The 20,171-nt window shown below is 40.0% G+C and overlaps 1 protein-coding gene across 2 annotated transcripts; it reads right to left on the reverse strand.

Moving 5' to 3' along the window:
• Nucleotides 1–4,587: 4,587 nt before the first annotated feature.
• LOC149022376 (mini-chromosome maintenance complex-binding protein-like) lies at nucleotides 4,588–11,926 on the reverse strand. 2 transcript variants are annotated; one of them, XM_089150501.1, is made up of 14 exons: nucleotides 11,654–11,737; nucleotides 11,122–11,279; nucleotides 10,908–11,015; nucleotides 10,615–10,746; nucleotides 10,040–10,087; nucleotides 8,933–9,052; nucleotides 8,632–8,790; nucleotides 8,154–8,228; nucleotides 7,670–7,783; nucleotides 7,335–7,537; nucleotides 7,044–7,179; nucleotides 6,545–6,772; nucleotides 5,483–5,550; nucleotides 4,588–5,372 (listed from the first exon to the last, which is right to left on the reverse strand). In XM_089150501.1, the coding sequence occupies exons 2-14, from the start codon at nucleotides 11,167–11,169 to the stop codon at nucleotides 5,252–5,254; spliced, it is 1,560 nt and encodes a 519-aa protein (XP_089006627.1). In that variant the 5' UTR covers nucleotides 11,170–11,279; nucleotides 11,654–11,737; the 3' UTR covers nucleotides 4,588–5,251. The 2 variants fall into 2 exon arrangements, with proteins under 2 accessions (XP_089006627.1, XP_089006626.1); XM_089150500.1 differs by having other exon boundaries at nucleotides 4,591–5,372; nucleotides 11,122–11,235; nucleotides 11,654–11,926.
• Between the last annotated feature and the right edge of the window lie 8,245 nt (nucleotides 11,927–20,171).

Genomic DNA, 20,171 nt, shown 5'->3' on the forward strand with positions numbered 1-20,171 from the left:
TGGCAACCCTTTTATTTATGTTAATTCATTTGGACCCTCCCCAAAACCTTTCTTGATTGTAAATTCTTTGCCCTAGGGTGAATCTTTATTCTCCCTAGTCTTTTCATGGGATACACGGATTCTTGTTAGTAAATCCCTAATTGTATGATTTGAATTTCTTTCCTTTCACTTTAATTGTGAACCTTATTTTCTCTCATTGGTAGACCCTTCCTAATTCCATTCTTTATTTTGAAATACTAATGAGATATTCCTTTATCTATCTTGGGTTGTTTTTGTGTGAGTTAATTATGGGTAACTCTCATGAGAGGTAACCAACTCTCATGAGAAGCAACCATATCTGAAACCCTAATGTTCTTTTATCTGTTGGAAACTCCCCAACACCTTTTTAGATTGTGCATTCTTTGTTTCTCTTTCCCTAGGGTGAATCTTGATTCCCCCTAGCCCTTCCATCAGAGCCATGTTTGATGAAACCCTAACCCCTTTATTATTGACCTATTGAGATTCATTTTCGGACTAAGATCTCCCCCATGTCTTCATTTGGGTTAGGTTGTACTTGGTCTTCAACCCCATGAGCAAAACACCCTTGTATAGCAATATACAAGGGGGCGGTTGCTAGTGGCGGTCGATTGAACCAAGCGACCGCCTGGAGCGACCGCTAGGTTCTGCTTGCGGGAAAATGCCCTATTTTGCCCCCTGTTCGTTATAAATAGCATCCCTCGCCCTATTAACGCATTATTATGTTCGGGACTGCAATTTTGGGCAATTAGGCGGCAGTGGAAACGTGCGGGATTCAGGTCTGAAGTGCTATTATTGATATGGAACATTTTCTCTTCTATTCTTGGTGATTCTGGTTAAGGTAATGAATCTCCATCTGCAATTCTCTTCTTTTTAACCTCTAATTCATATGAACCCATCCCCTTTTTGTTAGTGGTTACCCAATTGATTTGTTGTACTCCCTTTCCAATGTTCTTGATGAGATCCTGTCCAGAAACGAATCCATGCATTTGTTAATGGATAGATCTAGTCAAGGGGAGAGTTTCTGGGTAATCCATTTATGATGATTGTTGGTTTTCCCTTCTCCTATTGTCTTTAGGAGTGTTAAATTTGAGACTTAGGCCATGATCGCTCGAAATCTGGATTGAAAACGGATGATCAGAAGCCTGAGTTTCGGATTGAAACTCTCTGTTTTTGGGGCGGTCACTAGTGGCGGTTGCTCAACCTAAGCGACCGGCTCAAGCGACCGGCCGGTTTTCAGTGTCTGTGTAAGTTTGATTTTGGATTTGTTTTGACTCTTGACTCTTATATACTCTTGTAACCCTATGCCTAGGTGTTCTCTGTTTCAAGTAAAAGTCTTATAATAGTTTTCTGGAATTCAAGTTAGAGGAATTTTACATAATTACAGGTAAGGACATGCATTCTTATTTATATGCAATTACATATACATGATGATTCAGGTGTTCTATTTACTATTCTTTGATCATGTAACTTGCTGTAATTGTATAAAGCATGTGAATCTTATTGTATACTTGTTGTTAGTGGTGTTCTTTGATGTACTTCATCTTTTATGATATTGCACAACTGTTCATGATATGATAAAGAATGATGTAGTGTAGTTGTGATGGAAGGGGTATTCCATTGGGATATCTTGGCTGGAGATATTAGAGAGCTGTGGTATGGGACACATGCTCACTGATGCCTCTAGCACTATCATGATTACTTGATGACATACTTAGGAGTGTCTAGAATTGCATGGCTAGGTACCCCACATGCTATTACCCTTTCGGCAGGGGAATTGAAGCCGGGTGACCCGTGACAATGGTGACGTGACTATGTTTCATCCTATAGCGGTAACCAGTCCGTGCGGAGACTCAGTGGTCCAATGTTGGTCATGCAATGGTAGGGTTGCATATGTTAGGGTTGGGCTCATGGACGTCCAAGGAGCGGACCGGGTGTCGCGAGGAGTCATGAGAGCATCCGCCCCAATAATATGTGGATGACCATAGGCTTAATAAGTAGAGTCCAACAGCGGTAGCCAGTCCGTGAGGGTTCTCATTCCTAGGTTGCGAAGGATACTGAACCAAGTTGGTTGGTGCCATAGGGGAAGTATCTGGACTCCATATAGTATGTTACCATTATGACTTGCATTGGATTAGAAACCCCGACATGCGCCAGTACTCATTGCCAATGGTTGTGGTGAGAGAGTGTTGACTTAACCCCCAGCCATGGTTTGAGAGCCAGGTGTGGACTTACCCCTTTGCCCAGGATCCCTACAGAGGTAACCAGTCCTTACCGGATCAGAGTGATGAGACTTACCCAAAGGAGGGCTGGTGTATATCTTAAAGCATGTCAGCTGTTAGAGACTTGCATAGTTAGATCTTAGTAGCATTCATATTTCTGCATAACATCCATATCATTTCATCTGTGCAGTCGTGGATTGTATTGACATATATATGATAATTGCTTGTTCCTTACTAAGTTCGTTAGAGCTCATTCCTTTCATTATATGTATTATATAAATTGTACAGATAGTTGCTCAACGTCAGAAGTTGGAGATGATTCGTATGAAAGAGCCTCCTCGTTTGAAGCTGATGTGAGACAGATAGTGGTACATAAACTTGCAGAGCATGAAGCCTCCTGATGATGCTTGTGTGCACTTTTAGCACCCATTGATGGCCGACAGAGGCAGATTGCCAAGATTTTGATGATCGTTTGGAGAAAGATTTGGAGGACATCTTTACTTGCTAATTTAGACAACTAGTTTTTAGATTTATAAATGAAAACCTGAGAGAAGATTTTTTAGTTATTTATTTTGCTTCCACTGAACTCGATATTACATTTGATTCTTGATTTTTTCCTTTGATTGTTTATTGGATTATTTGGACTCCTGTAACATTTTTGTTAATTATTGCACTATTTTTGCTCTTGATTATCTGTATTTGTATTTATTATTGTTGATAGACTAAAATCGTGGATCCTGTGACGGTTCGCACCCACGGGTTGTCGAGCGGGTAACCGGGCCTGGCGGGTGAGGTGTGACAGAAACAAAGATTTAAGGGTGGAGGAATGGAAAAGACCGGAGAAAAATGACAGAGGGAAACAAGAAGAGAGGCGGTGAGAGAGACGGAAAGGATGCAAGGGAGAAACATATCAAGGTGGAGAAAGAAACCAAGGAGAAGACAGGATAGAAGAGAGAGAAAAAAAACCCGAACATATGAGGGAGATGAAGAATATGGAGAACCCGAAGAGAGGAGGAGAGGAAGAAGCAGAGGCGAGTCTTTCCGCCTAAAACAACGGCGGGCCTTAGGGTTTCGGGAGACTTCATGGTTTAGGGTTTTTATTCCGCTCCAGAATACAGTAATCAGACTTCACTTAGAATAGAAGATAATTATTGGTATAGTTTAAAAGAGAGATCTGCATTGACCTGTGAGTTATTTTTCGCTATACTCATAGTTATTTCTTTGATTGGTATCGTTTAATTATGCCCTCCGATATACCTTGATATTTATTCTGACATTTTTCTTTGATTGTTTCTTAATATAAATATACAATGATTATTCTTTGCTCTTGATTGTATTATTGTTTTTCTTCCTCTCCAGAATGCAGTAATCAGACTTCACTTAGAATAGAAGATTATAATAAAAGAGAGATCTACCTAAAATAAAAAATTACAATAAGAGAAATACCTATCATAGAATATTACAATATAGCCGATCCTTGGCTTCTCCATCTCTGTAAGGAGGATGCCTTGGTTTGTATTACCTCTTCTTACAACAATATTGTAACAAAGGAGATCAAATTCGTCAAGATTGGTTGTGCTCCAAAGACAAGAGTTGATTCAACACTCATGATTTTCTAACCAAATTAAAGAACTGGGCAAGAGTTTAAACTTCCATAGGATCAGACTTTGTATACAGAAAAAGTTCTTCCCTTACATATAATTATATACAGCTATCTGGATTAGTCGAATTGTTAATGTGCTGGCCCAAAGAACACCATGGAATGAAAGTAGAATCATGTTAGAAATATTTTATCTATAGGGGTGACTGTTACTATGTAGCAAGTATTTATGGATATAACATCTATTAAAAATTAGATTGGATCTGTTTATGGATATTACATCTGATGCGTCTAGAAATTGTTAAGCCTCCAAATTCCTTGACGATGGCCTGCAAAGAGAGTCGGGATGTGGCCCGACCGTTGGGGTCGGGAGGCCACCTCCGAAGCTTAAGTCAGTTACTGAACTAATCACCAAGGCTTTGGCAAGTTGCAGAGCATAATCCTGAATACATAATTGAAAAACGATTCAATTACCTCTAGAGTGAGTTGATCACTTCTTTATATAGACCTTCTCCAATTCTCGACCGTTGAGTGAAGTCTCGATCCCTTTCGGTGGCCATCCGATCGTAGGGTTTCCCCCTAGATATTCGGGAACGCAAGTAGTTACCAATTTCGACACGATTCCCTCACCATTCTGCTGATAGTTGCCTCCTACAAGTCAACTTCATCTACTATAGTTGCCTCCTACAAGTCAACTTCATCTACTACAAGGTTCGGGAGATCATACTAGACTGGTAACTGAGATGCGGCACCCTTATGCTTATTAAATTAGGTTTTGGTGGGTACCGGTCCAAAGGTTATGAACCCGGTCTAAAGTTCAGTGCAATTTTCCTCGTATCAATATCCATTGAAAATTAGATTGGAATCTTTAACTTAATAAGATAGAATGCACGATCATAGGCTCTTGTTGTTTTGTTTCTAAACATGTATTGTATTCTAATCTTCTCTGAAGGAGAAGATTTTGAAGTAATGTCACATGAGTTTTCATCCATAACCAAGATGTCAAAGGAACCCAAACTTATAAAGTCCTGATTTACTGGAGATAGGGAGCTGAGCTACCTATGCATCATCCAAATTTGAATATTAAATAAAGCATTGTTTAGTCGGAGCAGATTTACATGATCCAAACAATGACAAACTTGGATGACCTTAACACCAGCCAATCTATTGGGAATCTAAATTGATTGCAGTTATCCAAGCAGGCACTGCAGAATGGCTGGAACTGATGGAGGTCTCTATTTAGATGACCAGCATGAGCTCCTTTACTTGCAAATGATGGATTTAGCCTTCCCCGTATCTTTTCTCTTATCAACTGGCATTCCCCATTGACAGTATGATTCTACTTCTCCAGACAATAGTGATAACACTTCCATTATTGTTTTCTGACGCATGAGGCAGCAAAAATCATGACTCCCTAAAGCTCCTTGAGCCTCTCCTGCCTCAGCCTCTCTAATTCCTTGACCATTTGCCAATGCTCCGGCGAGAGACTTGTTTCACCAAAGCTAGCTGACATTAATCGGGCCATTGTCAGCAGCCTACAAGCACAATTCCAGAAGTTAGAATCAAACAACACGAGGGAATTCTGTATATGGGGTAGTGACAGTGAAAAGGAAAGGAAGAATATTAAAAGATATCTGCTATCAACCTGCTAAAATCATGACTTCCCAAGCTCCGGTCCGCTTGCCTGGCTGCAACCAGGTCATTTTCTATTGTCTGCAAGCATGTCACAGAAAGATCAAAGTAATGTTCCCAACTATTAAAAGTCTGTGTATCAGTGTGACTTACATGAAGCAGTTGCCAATAAATATAAGACATGAACTGGCAAAAAATGCTACTTGCCGGCTGCGATTGGCCTTTCGATCATGATTTTGGCATGACAAAGAACCTCTTTTTTATATTGTCTAAATTGGTAGGGTAAATAATTAGTTCCAGGGTTAAAGGAAAGCTCTTTGCCGGAAAAAAAGGTTGAAGGAAAGCACTCAAAGTGCTTGTTTTCCCAATAATTGGACGTTTATATGCATCTATAAACTTGAAGAACTGTGGAGGAGTTTACATCTCTAATTACATTAGTTATGACTGTCCGATCTTGTGATTTATAGTGACACCAGACAATTGATTTTCCTACGACTGAGACATGCTAACTTAGCAACTGCAAACTTAACAGACTGAAAAGAGAGAACAAGAGGACTATGCACTTGCTTCCCTATAAATCTGTTCTACAGTTTATCAATTAATAAGCATATACAGTTGAAGAAATTGCCTGGCAGGCAAAAGAGTTGGCTTGGGCACACAGGATTCAACATGAGCCCCGGGACATAACCATCACCAACTGTTGTGCCAAAACAATGAACACAGAAAGAATTCCTCACCCCATCTATAGACCAACTACAATTAACACAAAAAAAAAGGATTGAATCATCTCAGAAAATTTCCCATTAATATGAAAACAGAATTATCCAGGCAATTGAGGCCCACCATTTAGTGGATCCCATCAGGATGACATAAATGAATCCATCCTGACTAGATATTACCACCCGTCTTGTTTCCAGGACACCCCTTTGCTGGTCAAAACATGCGATAAATGTGCAGGTGCAATGGTGTACTATGTTGACCTACTTGCATTGCCAAAATCCAAAGCAGGGATTTCACATTTCAAAGAACATTCTAAGAGACTCCTGATTTAAAGATATAGTAAACAAAACCATACCTTCTGCATTTCTGGCCCAATAGAATGTGGAAATGATCTTACAGTACTCAAGTACCACCTCCAAACTTTCAGTGTTTCCACATCACTACTCTCATATGAACCAACAGCAGAAGGCTGGAATGGTACAACTAAATCAGCAGGCAAGATGTTTGATTTTCCCTCGGAGAAGACAAGTAATTGGACATCAGCCATCATCTCTACTATGTAGTACTCAAAATTATATTCAACCTGTGACAAGCATGGTTATAAAGTGAGTAGCCCACAATGGTTCTAGCAGGTCATGGTTCCTTGCAAACAAAGTCACCAGTCATGGCATAAAAAAGTTATTCCAATATTTTGCACCAAGCATATCTCCCTCATTTTATTTTATTTTTGGTGGGGGAAGGGGGTTGAAACGGCATACCAATTATGGTTCAACAGAATTTAGCTGTAAATAGTATCCTTGTCTTCATTTAGAATATAGAAACCGAGACAAGATAGACAAATATGTTTATATTACCTTTTGCCACTCCATCAGATTCTTAAGTAATCTCACATTCTCAACCCCAGTAGAGTTCAGAGTTCCAGTTTTCAGTTGAGTCTCGTCAATGGTTACATGGGTACCTTCAGCTAACTGCAAAAGTCCAGTAACCAACCTGTATTCATGTGAACAAAAGGAAAGGAATTAAAACAAGGGTAGCATAAATCTGCTAGACTTTGATTGCATGTACCAAAGACTAAATCCATTATTCAAAATAGTAAGATTCCCCACAAAATAGGGAACTCATTGCACAAGTACGAAATTAATTGCCTGTTCTTCTGATAATCCTTTCTTGGGGCTACTGAAGCAGCATTAAGATACTCCAAGGTTAGAGGCACATATTGTGTAAAAGGAAGGAGATTCTGGATAGCAAGGTTAAGTTGATTGCTAAAAACAGATATGCCTTCTTTTGTAAAACCAACGAGGTTTAGTGATAGCTTTCCAACTGCAACTGTGTCAACACGAGTATGCACCTGTTCAACCAAAACCCATTTCTGTTAACCACCACATATGTGAGTATGCTTATATGTGAAAATATGAGTTGGGCTGCTCCATGTTAGGACATACCACAATGTTCCAGAACATTAACAGTGGACATCCATTACCTTAGAGAGAAGATGCAACAGCATGCAATGAGCTGCTAAACCATCATTGCCGAGAACTGACGTAAGATGTCCTAGTAGGGCTTCCCTTATCCCCCTAATAGCATTGGGCATTGGCTGCAAACTCAAACTATACTTCCTCAGGTGAATCAATGAAAATAAACAAGCTAAAACAAAATTAAAGTGGAAAGCAGGTAGGAATATGCATTCAATGTCATAGATCTGCAATATAAATCTTTAACAAGGCTGACGTAAGATGTCCTAGTAGGGCTTCCCTTATCCCCCTAATAACACTGGGCATTGGCTGCAAACTCAAACTATACTTCCTCAGGTGAATCAATGAAAATAAACAAGCTAAACAAAATTAAAGCGGAAAGCAGGTGGGAATATGCATTCAATGTCAAAGTTCTGCAACAAAAATCTTTAACAGGACACCTAATGTGTCACTAAAGTATAAATGATTAGAAGTTGAACATAATTTAACCACCTCAATGATGGGGGTACAGTGAAGGAAGTCTTGAACTCCAAGTTTTTGATATACAAGGCATTGAAGACGTGGTACCTGCAGAAACAATTTCAAACAAGGATTTAACCTGTTCAACTGCTGTCTGATAAATTACAATTTACAGTAAGTTAATAAATAAAAATCTAATTTCGCATGTTTGTCTTTTGGTATTAGGTTTACAAGGCTAACATCAGTCAACACATATGATTCATTAAAAGTCACAAGAAGCAAAAAGGCAAGATAGATTCTTGAGAAATTGCACAATCCCATAAAGCTTTCAAATGAAATATAATAAATTCAAGGGAATTAATGAAACGAAATATGGTGTGAAAGATAAATTATAGACCAGAATCAGTTTGAAAATATGAACTTGTACATAACAGGCAAATAGTTTACTTAAAAATGAAGACCACCTGACTTCTGGGGAGCAATTATCAAAAGTTGAATTTGAGACAAATACCTTACTAGGAGGCAAATCAGCTTGTGCATCTCCACAAAGGTCACTTAAGATCTCATCTGAATCATCCTTGTGAACTGTAAGCTCTGGATTATATGTGAAGACACCAATAAATTCAAAGATGTCATTCAACTTCATATCAGACTCTGGCGAATCATACACCTGCATGATACAGTTCAACGAGGAAAAAAATGGAATGGTGAAAGGCTGGGGAGATGGGATTTCAAAATTCAAACCCAATCTCTAATTGCACAGTAAAGGTAGAACTTGTTGCAATTGAGGAAAGCAAAGATAAAATATTTACCTTAACTAAACATGGAAGAGAATTTTTATCAAAATCTGGCATTATCTGAGACAAACGGGATGCTTCTTCACTTGGTGATTCCTGTGGTTGGGAGGATTGGCCATGGAGCTTACCTTCACACTGGACAAAAAAAGATGTTTCTTACTTAAAGAAGCAACTGATGAAAACTTTCTCAGCAAGAATGAATGCTCCTAAACATTGAAAATTATTAGCTTTGACAAAGATACAGGGTGTTGAGCAGAATACTTTTAAGTTTGACAATACAATGCATCCAATCTATGAGGCTAAGATAAGAAAAAATTCAACCGAACCATTTATACTACATTAGTTAGAAAATGGTATGGCATAGGACCCACTCAAATGGAGCCTAAACAAAGTTGTCAATGAGCAGAACTAGTTCGGCTCAAATGTGAGCTTTAACTTCATTTACAGCTTCTGAGCAGGATGAAACTCTGTTAGGTATGGTAGCTAACTGAACCTGGGTGAGCATTCCTCCTGCCTAGAACCTGTCGCCCTTCCTCAATATTAATGCTTTATGCATCAAGTAGTCCTCGTACCTTATGTCATACCTCTAATAAACTTTTTATACCTAAGATTATTTTTACTTGTTAAAATTGAGGGGGTAGAGGAAGTGGGTGAGTTTTGGTGCAATGGTTAAGTTGTACTATTGTGACCTGTGATAACAGGTTTGATAATTCGAAACAGCCTCTCCTGTGAAGCAGGGGGTATTGCTTTGCACAATCTTTCCTCCATCACCCGATAATTATCTGTGCCTTGTGCTGCTCTTTATTTTTTAAGTAGAGTTTTATGATGTTCACCTAAACAACAAACAGATAAAAGCATTTCCTTTTCTCCAACCCAATACATTTATCAGATCCTTTCTATTTATGCTTCATACATCAAATGATACACATTCATCACTTGTACTTTTGAAAAATTTGTGCAAATATCTAGAGCTTTGCTTGCCAGGTAGCTTTGATCATCATATGTATATTAATTCCTTTTTAAACTTGAAGTCATTAACATATGTGAAAAAATAAAACGAGGAATATAACCATAGATTCTAAAATTTCACAAAATCAATTGCTGCAAATCACTTTGAGTTACCATCTTTTTGGCAGATGGAGGTGAATCCTTCATGTCGTGTTCCAAAGCCTTTCATCAAATGAAGGGGGAAAAAAAGTCAGTTAGATTAAAATATTATGTAATGCAAGAAAAAAATATTGCAACACAAGATTAAAACATTCTCATGTCACAATCTTTGCGGAGCACAACCATGAAACAGCTTGAATCATTCATGAGGGTATCAAATAGTTAAAAGAAAGCAAATTTTATAGCCGGATGCATCCAAAGAAATGTCCTTACGAATGCTTCACAAACTATAGACAATAGCCTCAAAAGATTTCCTTGATTTGGTGGGAAACATCATTTTACTTGAATGGTCTTAGCCTTAAATGCTAACATGATGGAAGGCTCTAGCCTTTAAAATGGCTGCAAGAGCAAATTCACATATTCTTCCACACAATCAAGACTGTTCCTAGCACGGCTATCTAAAGATCAAGCATACAACTCGAGCAATTACTCACAAGTCTATCTTTGGACATTGGAACCAGTCCCAGCTTATAGTAATGATAATGACAAAAAAAAATTTTAAAAAGGGAAGTTCGGGGTTGCATAATTACATCAGCATCCATGCAATCAAAATCTGCATTGTCCTCTCTAAGGCGCTTTTCTCCGTGTTGGAATGTCAAATTATAGCGACTTTGTATTGCAGCTTCAGTAGATGATTCAACCCATGAAGCTTGCCCTGGAACCTTCAATAGAAAATATAAACTGAGAAAAATGAAGTTGACATGTGTAAAATGAGTTGTTCAAACTCAAAGTGCTGGGGGCAACCAAATAGCAATATCCAGTGCCCATCACCAGACAAAGTTTCAATCCAGTTAATTAAGACTTAAATAGCATAACATCTTACTGGAACACAGTATAGCACCCGTCGCTCCCAGATTCTCATTTCAGATGATGGATCCATAGGAGATGAAGCAACATCCATGAACTTGTTTGTCTTCCATGTGGTGCCATCCTGCAAAGTCCATCCAAATCATCACTAGAAAGAATTTTTCTTTTATTCCAGCTGGGTTAAGAACATAAATGTGAAAAAGGTGCACCTTGTTGTTAAGAAGAAATACCTTGAATGCGCCAACATAGAACTCGGGTTCAAGCATGTCCTGTACCATTCCTCTAAACCGGACAAGAGAATTAGGTGGAAGCCACCTGATACTGGCATGATCAAGGATTGGAACCTACATGATCGTAGCATCCAATAAGTTGTCCATATTAAGCAATTCTGCAAGTAAGATAAAATGCTCATAATGCAGAACTAACTTATCAGACTTTTTACATACTAAAGACCAACCGGTTTTTGGAAAAAGCCAAATAGTGGATCCATATTCGTTTTAGACAATTTGCAGCGCAGTGATCTAGATACCTTAATTATAGCATAGTATCTGGACTTCTGCGACGAATTCATTCGATTAAATCTATCTGTTACCCTCATGAGCAAGATATATGGTTTCAGAATTGCAATATTTGATTCTGAGAAGATGGATTTAGGGTTTCGAACAGAAAAAACAACAGTCGATGAGAATGAAATAGATGACTGGAAAATAAGTAGGTCAAAATTTGCGAGGACTGAATTGGAGAAAAAAGAAAGAAGTTTACCTGAGAAAGACCATCTTTACCGAAAAGAAACTCACGAAAGAGATCAATGGCGCCCCAATCCTTACCATCGAAGGTCTCTGGATGGGAACCTGATGACAAAGCCTTCTCGAAGGTCAGTCTCACTGCTCCGAGAGGATTCGCTACAAAATCGTAGGGAAGACCAACCATTTTCTCTCTCTTTCTTCTGCAAAAATCTGAATCACGGAAAGGCAGCAGAGCGAGAGTGCTGTGAACTGTAAGTCTGCAACTTCTACTAGGGCTTCCCGCGCTTTGATGCGAAATATTTCCCGCCAAAATATGGTAGCTCTTGTCTTCCCGCCAATTTGGGCGGAATTCTCATAGATCGCGGGACATCATTCATCCCCTGCCGCTGTAAGCCTAAGCCGTTGTTTTGTAGGTCTTGATGTTTTTTGGGAAAATTACATGATTAAACATTTTTAGTTTTCCTTTACAAAAATAACCACTCATTGTTTAATTTTACTAAACTAGCTAAACTAAGTTTGGGTTTACAAAACTAATTAAAATAGTAATTTTTCATTCCTTTGACATTTTTAACCCCTAATACTAACCACATTAAAAAGGAAAAATCACTATTTTGTTCAAAAAGGGAAAATCACTAATTTTTCATTCCCTTTGGACATTTTTACCGCTAAAATGGGGGTAAAAATGTCCAAATGGATGAAAAGTCACTATTTTGGCTAGTTTGGTAAATTCACACTCAGTTTTAGTTAGTTTTGTTAAATGAAACTTTGAATGATTACTTTTGTAAATGAAAACTTAAAATTAACTAATCAAGTAATTTTCCCATGTTTTTTCTGTCATCGATCGAGTCATCACAACCGTGAGCCTATAAATTAGGAGAGGGGGAAGATGTGTAAAGACAGAAACTTGAACCTGAGACTTCCTTGGTCTTATCACCTCTATATAAGAGGTTACCACCATCATGCTCGAAGCACAACGACTTTGAATATTTATGTTATCTTTTACCAATGTATGCTGTGACAACCTTTCTATTTTGGAGCTTGGTTGTGCAAATTGCAAGGTAGTGCATGATGCGGCTTTTCAACCCCCATCATCCATTCATGGAGGGTTTACCTTGTCACTCTTTATAAAGAATTGAGTTACATTGGATGGTTTAAGCCCCTAAGGATTTTCAACCCCCACTAGACATTCAGGGAGGATTTACCTTATCAGTCTCCAAAAAGAATTAAGCCACAGTTGGTAGTGTTACGAGAGATACACACTCCAGTTGATCGGGTAGAACTCTCACTTGGGTAATCAACTGGCTAAGTGGTCAAGAATTAGCCTAGTCAAATGTGACTGATATGGAACTCTCCATTCACGCTAAGACAAAGAAGGCAATGTCAGCATAAACCGAAGGTCTACCCCAGAGACCGCTAGGCGGATCAGTAATTGGGATCTTGTCAGTTCTAAGTAAGGTAACCCACACACTACTTGAGCAGCATTCGCTAGAGACCTTAATTTGATCCCCAAATGACTTAGCCATCGGAGGCGGTTGCCCGACATCCAAGTTGGCTTGCGTCTAACTTCTCTTGTAGGTCTTATCATCTTCTTGCACGGGAGATTACTCGGGAGCTGATCCAACTAGGTGGGGACCAGGATCAGATCTGAGACGCAACAGGCTTTGGCGTCGTCTGTGGGAATAGAAAGTAAGTCATGACAAGACGAGCAATCAATACCGAACGAGCAAAACTGGCAAAATACCACAACTGGTGACCAGAATCCGAACAATCAGAACCTCCAGGAGGATGGGGTCTAGCACTTCAACTGGGAGGATGGACCGAATGGAGAAACTTGAACCATCTAGATTCCCTATGGAGAGGGCACTTCAGCAAGACCCCAAGGGCCTGCCACCACCACAGATTTGGACGAGATTTGGAAAAGTATGCTTGAGATGCAAAGAGTATTGCGAGGACTGGTGCATCAGGTAGGAATCTAGCTAGGAGCTCCACCCAACACTCAAGCTGGAAGGTTGCATTGGAGAACTCGTGCTGCGAGGGGTGCCAGGCCACAAGGCACTAACCGGGGCAGGGACCGGGTTGATGGTCGACGGGAGACGCGGCTCAGGGCCGAAGCAGATAGAAGACCAGAAGACATTATTGTCTAGGATTTCGGCTGGCTCTTCATTGTAAGAAAGATCAGCACTAAGTCCTTCAAGTTCCCGTTGTAGTATGTGTTCCGGGTTGTCTATGTATTGCCGAAGCATCGATATATGAAACACATTATGAACTCCAGCAAGAGATGGAGGTAAGGCCAAACGGTATGCGACGGATCCAACCTTTTCAAGAATTTTATAGGGTCCAATGAATCGAGGGCTAAGCTTTCCTTTCACGTTAAATCTCATTACACCTTTCATAGGTGACACCTTTGGGAACACTTTCTCCCCAACTTGAAATTCTAAGTCGGTTCTTCTCTTATCCGCATAAGATTTCTGTCTTGATTGGGCAGATTTGATCCTTTCTCTTATCATATCTACCATTGTACTTGTAGCTTCAATCATCTCCAGACCTAAGATGTCACATCCACTCAGCCGGTACCCTATCTGGCATACCCAGGATGTGATCCACAGCCCCAAAGATCCATAGTTCAGGGACCACATCATCCACATCAACGATAATACAATCATGAACAAATAATAATAATAAACTAACAATGGATAATCATAAAATTCAAAAGTGAGATACCAGACATAATCAGAGTGCGGAAGTAAATATCAGATTTGATAAATTAAGAAGGCCATGGGTGGAATCCACTCCTTCAGATAAGTGGGAAAGAGATCAACACTGATAACCTAAACTTACAAGTCATGAAGTAAAAATATAAGTTATTACAATTTTCCAAAGTTTAATTGTCACAAAAGAGGGGGGTGGGTAACTACTCATAAGTCTCCTCCAAAATAAATATGTCCTCTTCAAGGGTGAAGACCATGGAGACCCAACATGACTGCTCCCATACTATCTCAGGGCTAACCCTGATACGCCGAAGGATCTGCTTCGGTACCATCACCGAAGTCTTCATTGTAGCTAGCCTCCGGATAGTAGTATGAGGTATCCGGGTCCGCCTCAGGGAGTGTGCCATCAGAGTCATCACCTGTAGAGTAGCCTAACAAAATATTGCAACAGAAAATGAATGAGTTCAAAAGAACTTAGCAAGGAAGTTATTCCACGACACATAAGCCATAAGAAAATCATAACATGATGCAGATGATATGAAGCATATAATGCAATATGATTCTATTCTAAGTATGCTGGTCATCTATGGTAGACATGCTTTAAGTCATAGCACCATACTTCTTTAGGTAGTCTCAGTCACTCATCACTGGGGGGAATTGGGTCTTGCATCCCTCTCGGACAAATCCATGGTCGGGGTTTTGGTCACCACTCTCTCACATCACCATTTGGTATAAGTATTGGCACATGTCAAGGTGAAGCCTAGCCCAATGCAAGTCATCTACTTTGTCACGCCCTCCCAGCCGGTACCCTATCTGGCATACCCGAGAGTGTGATCCACAGCCCGAAGATCAGGTATCGAGTGATCAACCTCCCACATAAACAATAACATAATCATGAACAATCATAACAAGAGTGCGGAAGATAAATCATAGATTCAATAAAGAAAGAATGAATCATAAATGAATTAGAATAATAGATATAATCGTAGTGTCAAACGAGATAAGTAAAGTGAAGCAAAAATCCCACTTTACATCCAAATGGAAAAGTAGCTCGAAAGAATAAACTAGATAAAAACTAATCCCAGTAGCAAGTACACTGGGTAACTAAATTATTCTCCACTTTGTAGACGACATCCTTGTAGGTATAGATCTCATAAATGGCACAAGGACGCTTCCACTCAATGGTCGGACTAAGCATCGTACGGAGCATAACCACCCGTGGGATCTTCGAGTAATTGTGGTAACCGCAATCACCTTCCCCGGAGATATGTCTCTTCGCCTTGCGCTTCCTCATAGGAACCGTCATAGTACTCAAGCACTGCAGGATAGTCTAACAACATTGTACAATAAAGGAATGAGTTTCAAAGAAACTCGGTAAAGCGATTAAAATCCATAATAACATAAATGGCGGGATTCCGAACAATCATAAATGCAATATGATATGAGACAAACAATGAATGAATGAATCTAACTCTATGTATGCTAGTCTCTATTGGCAGACATGCTTTAAGTCATAGCACCGTACTTCTTTAGGAAAGTCCACTCACATCCTCAACCATTTAAGATATCTTGGATTCCCTCCAACCATTTAAGATATCTCGGGCGACCGATTGGTAATGGGTCCTTCATCCCTCAGGACAAACCTTGGCAGGGGGTTAAGTCAACACACTCTCTCACAACCATTTGGTATAAGTACTGGCGCATGTCAGGGTAAAACCTAGCCAAATGCAAGTCTTCTACTTGGTTACATCAAGTCGATCCAGATACTTCCATTCCTCGTCCCCGACGATCCTTTCCGGTATCCTTCACACTAGAGTCCTCATAGTCCCTGACTACGGACTCACCAACCCTATTGATCATCCACATATGGTAAACGGGAAGCTCTCACGTCCTCTCACGGGTTGGTTACCGGTCTTAAGCGCCCGTGAGCCCAAGTCTAACCATATGCAACCCTACCAACAAATGGCCCCCACAATGTGATTCCTGTCCTCTCACGGGTTGGTTACCGGTCTTGAGCGCCCATGAATCCCCATTGCTACCACGGGTCGTTCGGTCTCAATACCCCTCCGATTAGGGTCTGACATAACAGGACATCCTAGCCAAACACTACTAGACAAATCCTAGATATGTCATCCAACAGTTTAGGAAGGTGTCCAGAGGGCATCTCCGGAAACATCCCATAATATTCCCGTAGTAGTCCAAGGACAGAAGTGTCAAAAGGACACCTCTCCTTTCCAAACCATACGTAAGCATACACATGCATCAATTCATAACATCACATATATGGTAACTCCATATATGGAAAGAAATCAATATTTACAATCACTTGTATAACATTGGTAAGTAAATCATACATGAATCAATTCAATATGAATAAGTAATGCTACTGTAATCAAAGTTATGCAACAGTAGTATATCATTGTAAGAATCTAATTTAGGAAACATATTAATGATATTCAAATATAGAAACTAGATTCATGCTATCTATGTAATTAAGGAAATAACCATCCTTACCTTTTATAACTCGCAAAGAATCCTAAGAAATCAAGTAAGATCTTGGCAAACTTGAGAAGAAGGTCCTAAACAAGTATATACAACATGTTAGGAAAGATCCCTAACAGAAAAGATATCAAAACATCCGAAAGCAGACCAATTCCGGAGTTGCTTTGTACTCATTGGTCGAGTGGATTGGTCGAGTGGTCCAGTCGACCAATCAGTCGACCAATGCAGACAGTAGCTTATAAAATCAGAGTTTTGAGATATGAAACCCGAATTTGGTGGTTCAAAAGGGTACTAATCAAGGGGTAGACTACATCAGTAGTATTCTAGCATATAGGGGACCTCAAAACACTAATCAAATCAAGGTATCAAGATCCAAATTAGGAAACAAAAAGTTACCATAAATAAATCAAACATGGATCTTGATGAATTTTGAAATAGAAAACAAAGACAAGAACAATAGGAGGATGGATCATTGCTTTCGGTAATGAAAACATGAAAACATGCATAGGTCTTCATGGAATAAGGCTTAGAAGCATAAATCTAAATAAGGAAATAAAACCTACCATATATGTAACTATCATGCATCATGAAGAACACATAGCAAGGTAGAAGAGAACAACTAGAATTCTATGGATTATGGATCATAGAAAGAAAACACAACCATTAACCACTAACATGATCAATGAAAGAAGATCCAAAGAGATCGGAATTCAGATTAGGAAATTAACAGAGATTAAATCATGGTTTGATCATGAATCCTTCAAAAGCTTGCAATGATCATGGTTAAGATCATTGTTCTAGCCTTAAATCCTTAGGATGATCATGAGAACATGTTCGAGAGATGTTTGCAACAGAGGATGCAGCATCTCTTCTACTGTCTCAACTCAAAAAGGAAAGAAAAACAAAGATGTAGGAGAAGAAGAGAGAGTAGACATACCTTTTGATGCAAAAAGAAGAGTTCCGACGAAGATCCGCCAAGAAAACTCCAAGGATGCAAGAGAGATGACTTGCAGAGGTCTTTGGTTCGTTCCGGAGGGTTTGGAGGCAGCAAATACGAAGTGGACTCGAGGTTAGACTTAAATAGAGCAAGAATCAACCTAATTGCCAAAGACAAGCACCCATTGGTCGAGTGGATTGGTCGATCGGCCCGATCGACCAATCAGTCGACCAATGCGACAAAGAAGGCCAAAACAGGGAATTGAAGGCCCAGATCAAATCCAAACCTAAAGGGGTTTTGCACACAAGTCAAGTGACTTACCTAGTAGGTAGAAATGCCTTCAAACCAAGATAGAGAGCACTCCAAGTCCATCAACTAATTGGATCTTCATCAGGATTCTGTTTCCATAAATAGAACCTCATCATCAACCTTCATGGATTCAAAGCCAGACACCAAGTCCTCTACTGGGATGGCCCAAAGCTGACTTCTTACTTTACTTCGGGTTATCGGACCTACAAATAACAAGGTTTCCGGGTCAAGGTTAGGGCTGGGTTTCACATTCTCCCCCCTTAAAGAAATTTTCGTCCCCGAAATTGAAAGCGTACTGTGCTTCCAAAGAGGTAAGGAAACTTCTCCTTCATGTCTTCTTCCTTCTCCCAAGAAGCTTCTTCAGGGTATGGTTCTTCCACCGAATCTTCACCAAAGGAATGGCGCGATTCCGCAGCTGCTTGTCCTTCCTATCCGAGGATTTCGGCCGGTTCTTCATCATAGGTCAAATCAGCACTAAGTCCTTCAGTGCTTGCTGCAAAATGTGTTCCGGATTCTCTATGTATTTTCGGAGCATCGAAATATGGAACACATTGTGCACACCAGCAAGAGACGGAGGTAATGCTAATCGATACGCAACAGGTCCAACCTTTTCCAAAATCTCGAAAGGTCCAATGTAACGAGGGCTAAGCTTTCCCTTAACATTGAATCTCATCACACCCTTCATTGGTGAGACCTTCGAGAAAGACTTTCTCTCCAACTTGAAATTCCAAATTGGTCCTTCTCTTATCAAGATAAGATTTCCGTCTCGATCAAGGCGGACTTAATCCTTTCTCTTATCATATCTACCATAGCACTTGTAGCTTCAATCATCTCGGGACCTAAGACTTTTCTTTCACCCTGTCTCGATCCAGTACAAAGGTGTCCTACAAGTACTACCATACAAAGCCTTGAATGGAGCCATGCCTATTGTTGCTTGATAACCTGTTGTTATAGGCAAACTCAACCAAAGCTAGGTGTTCATCCCAATTTCCACCCATATCCACCACACAAGATCCGAGCATGTCTTCCAACGTCCGAATTGTCCGCTCAGATTGTCCATCGGACCGTGGATGATGAGCTGTACTCAAGTTCAATTGGGTTCCCAAGGCCTTCTGCAAACTATTCCAAAACCTTGAGGTGAACCTAGGATCACGATCCGAGACAATACTCAAAGGCACACCATGCAGACGAACCACATTATCCACATAAAGCCTGGCTAGCTTATCCGAGTATGAGTGATCTTCATAGGAATGAAATGGGCTGATTTGGTCAACCTATCAACAATCACCCACACAGTGTCATTGCCTTTACTTGTCCGAGGCAAGCTAGTCACAAAGTCCATGGAGATATCTTCCCACTTCCAACTAGGAATAGGAAGGGGTTGAAGTAATCCAGATGGAGGTTGTCGAACGGCTTTAACACGTTGGCAAGTCTCACACTTGGCAACAAAATCGTCAACATCCGCCTTTAGACCAATCCACCAAAAATGTTCCTTCAAGTCCTTGTACATCTTGGTGCTTCCCGGGTGTCTGATAAAGAACCGATTGGTGTGCTTCCTTCAATATTTCTTTCTTAACTTCATCGTTGTCAGGCACGCACAGTCTTCCTCTAAACAACAAAGCACCATCCATGGATATACCAAAGTCGGGGTCCGACTCAGGATTCGAAGAAATCTTCTCAACTTTGGTCAAAAACTCTTGATCAGAACTCTGCAGAGCAACAATCTTATCTCTAAGACCAGATCTTGCCGTCATGGCGAAAAGAATAAAATCAGAATTCTCGGGGACGATTTCCAAATCAAAACTCTCAATAGAAGACCACAATGGTAAACTCAAAGCATTCAAATCCAAAGTCTTCTTCTGGTTCTTCCTACTAAGAGCATCGGCAACAACATTTGCTTTCCCGGGATGATCTTGAATATCACAATCATAATCGGAGACTAGTTCCAACCATCTCCTTTGTCTCATGTTCAACTCCTTTTGGGTAAAGAAGTATTTCAAACTCTTATGATCCGTGAAAATGGCAATCTTCTCACCGTAAAGATAATGTCTCCAAATCTTCAAAGCAAAGACAACGGC

This window comes from Hakea prostrata, chromosome 3, assembly GCF_041222555.1.
Source record: "Hakea prostrata isolate BN-2017 chromosome 3, UWA_Hpros_2, whole genome shotgun sequence".
Lineage (NCBI taxonomy): Eukaryota > Viridiplantae > Streptophyta > Magnoliopsida > Proteales > Proteaceae > Hakea > Hakea prostrata.

Bases quoted from the DNA above. Each gene is read 5' to 3' on its own strand.
- LOC149022376 (XM_089150500.1), bottom strand. From the start codon at position 11,821: ATGGTTGGTCTTCCCTACGATTTTGTAGCGAATCCTCTCGGAGCAGTG. The intron at 10,088-10,614 runs GTAATTATGCAA...ATTTGATGAAAG, and splicing joins TTGATTGCATGGATGCTGAT to GCTTTGGAACACGACATGAA. The intron at 8,229-8,631 runs GTATTTGTCTCA...TTGTTTCTGCAG, and splicing joins CTGATTTGCCTCCTAGTAAG to GTACCACGTCTTCAATGCCT.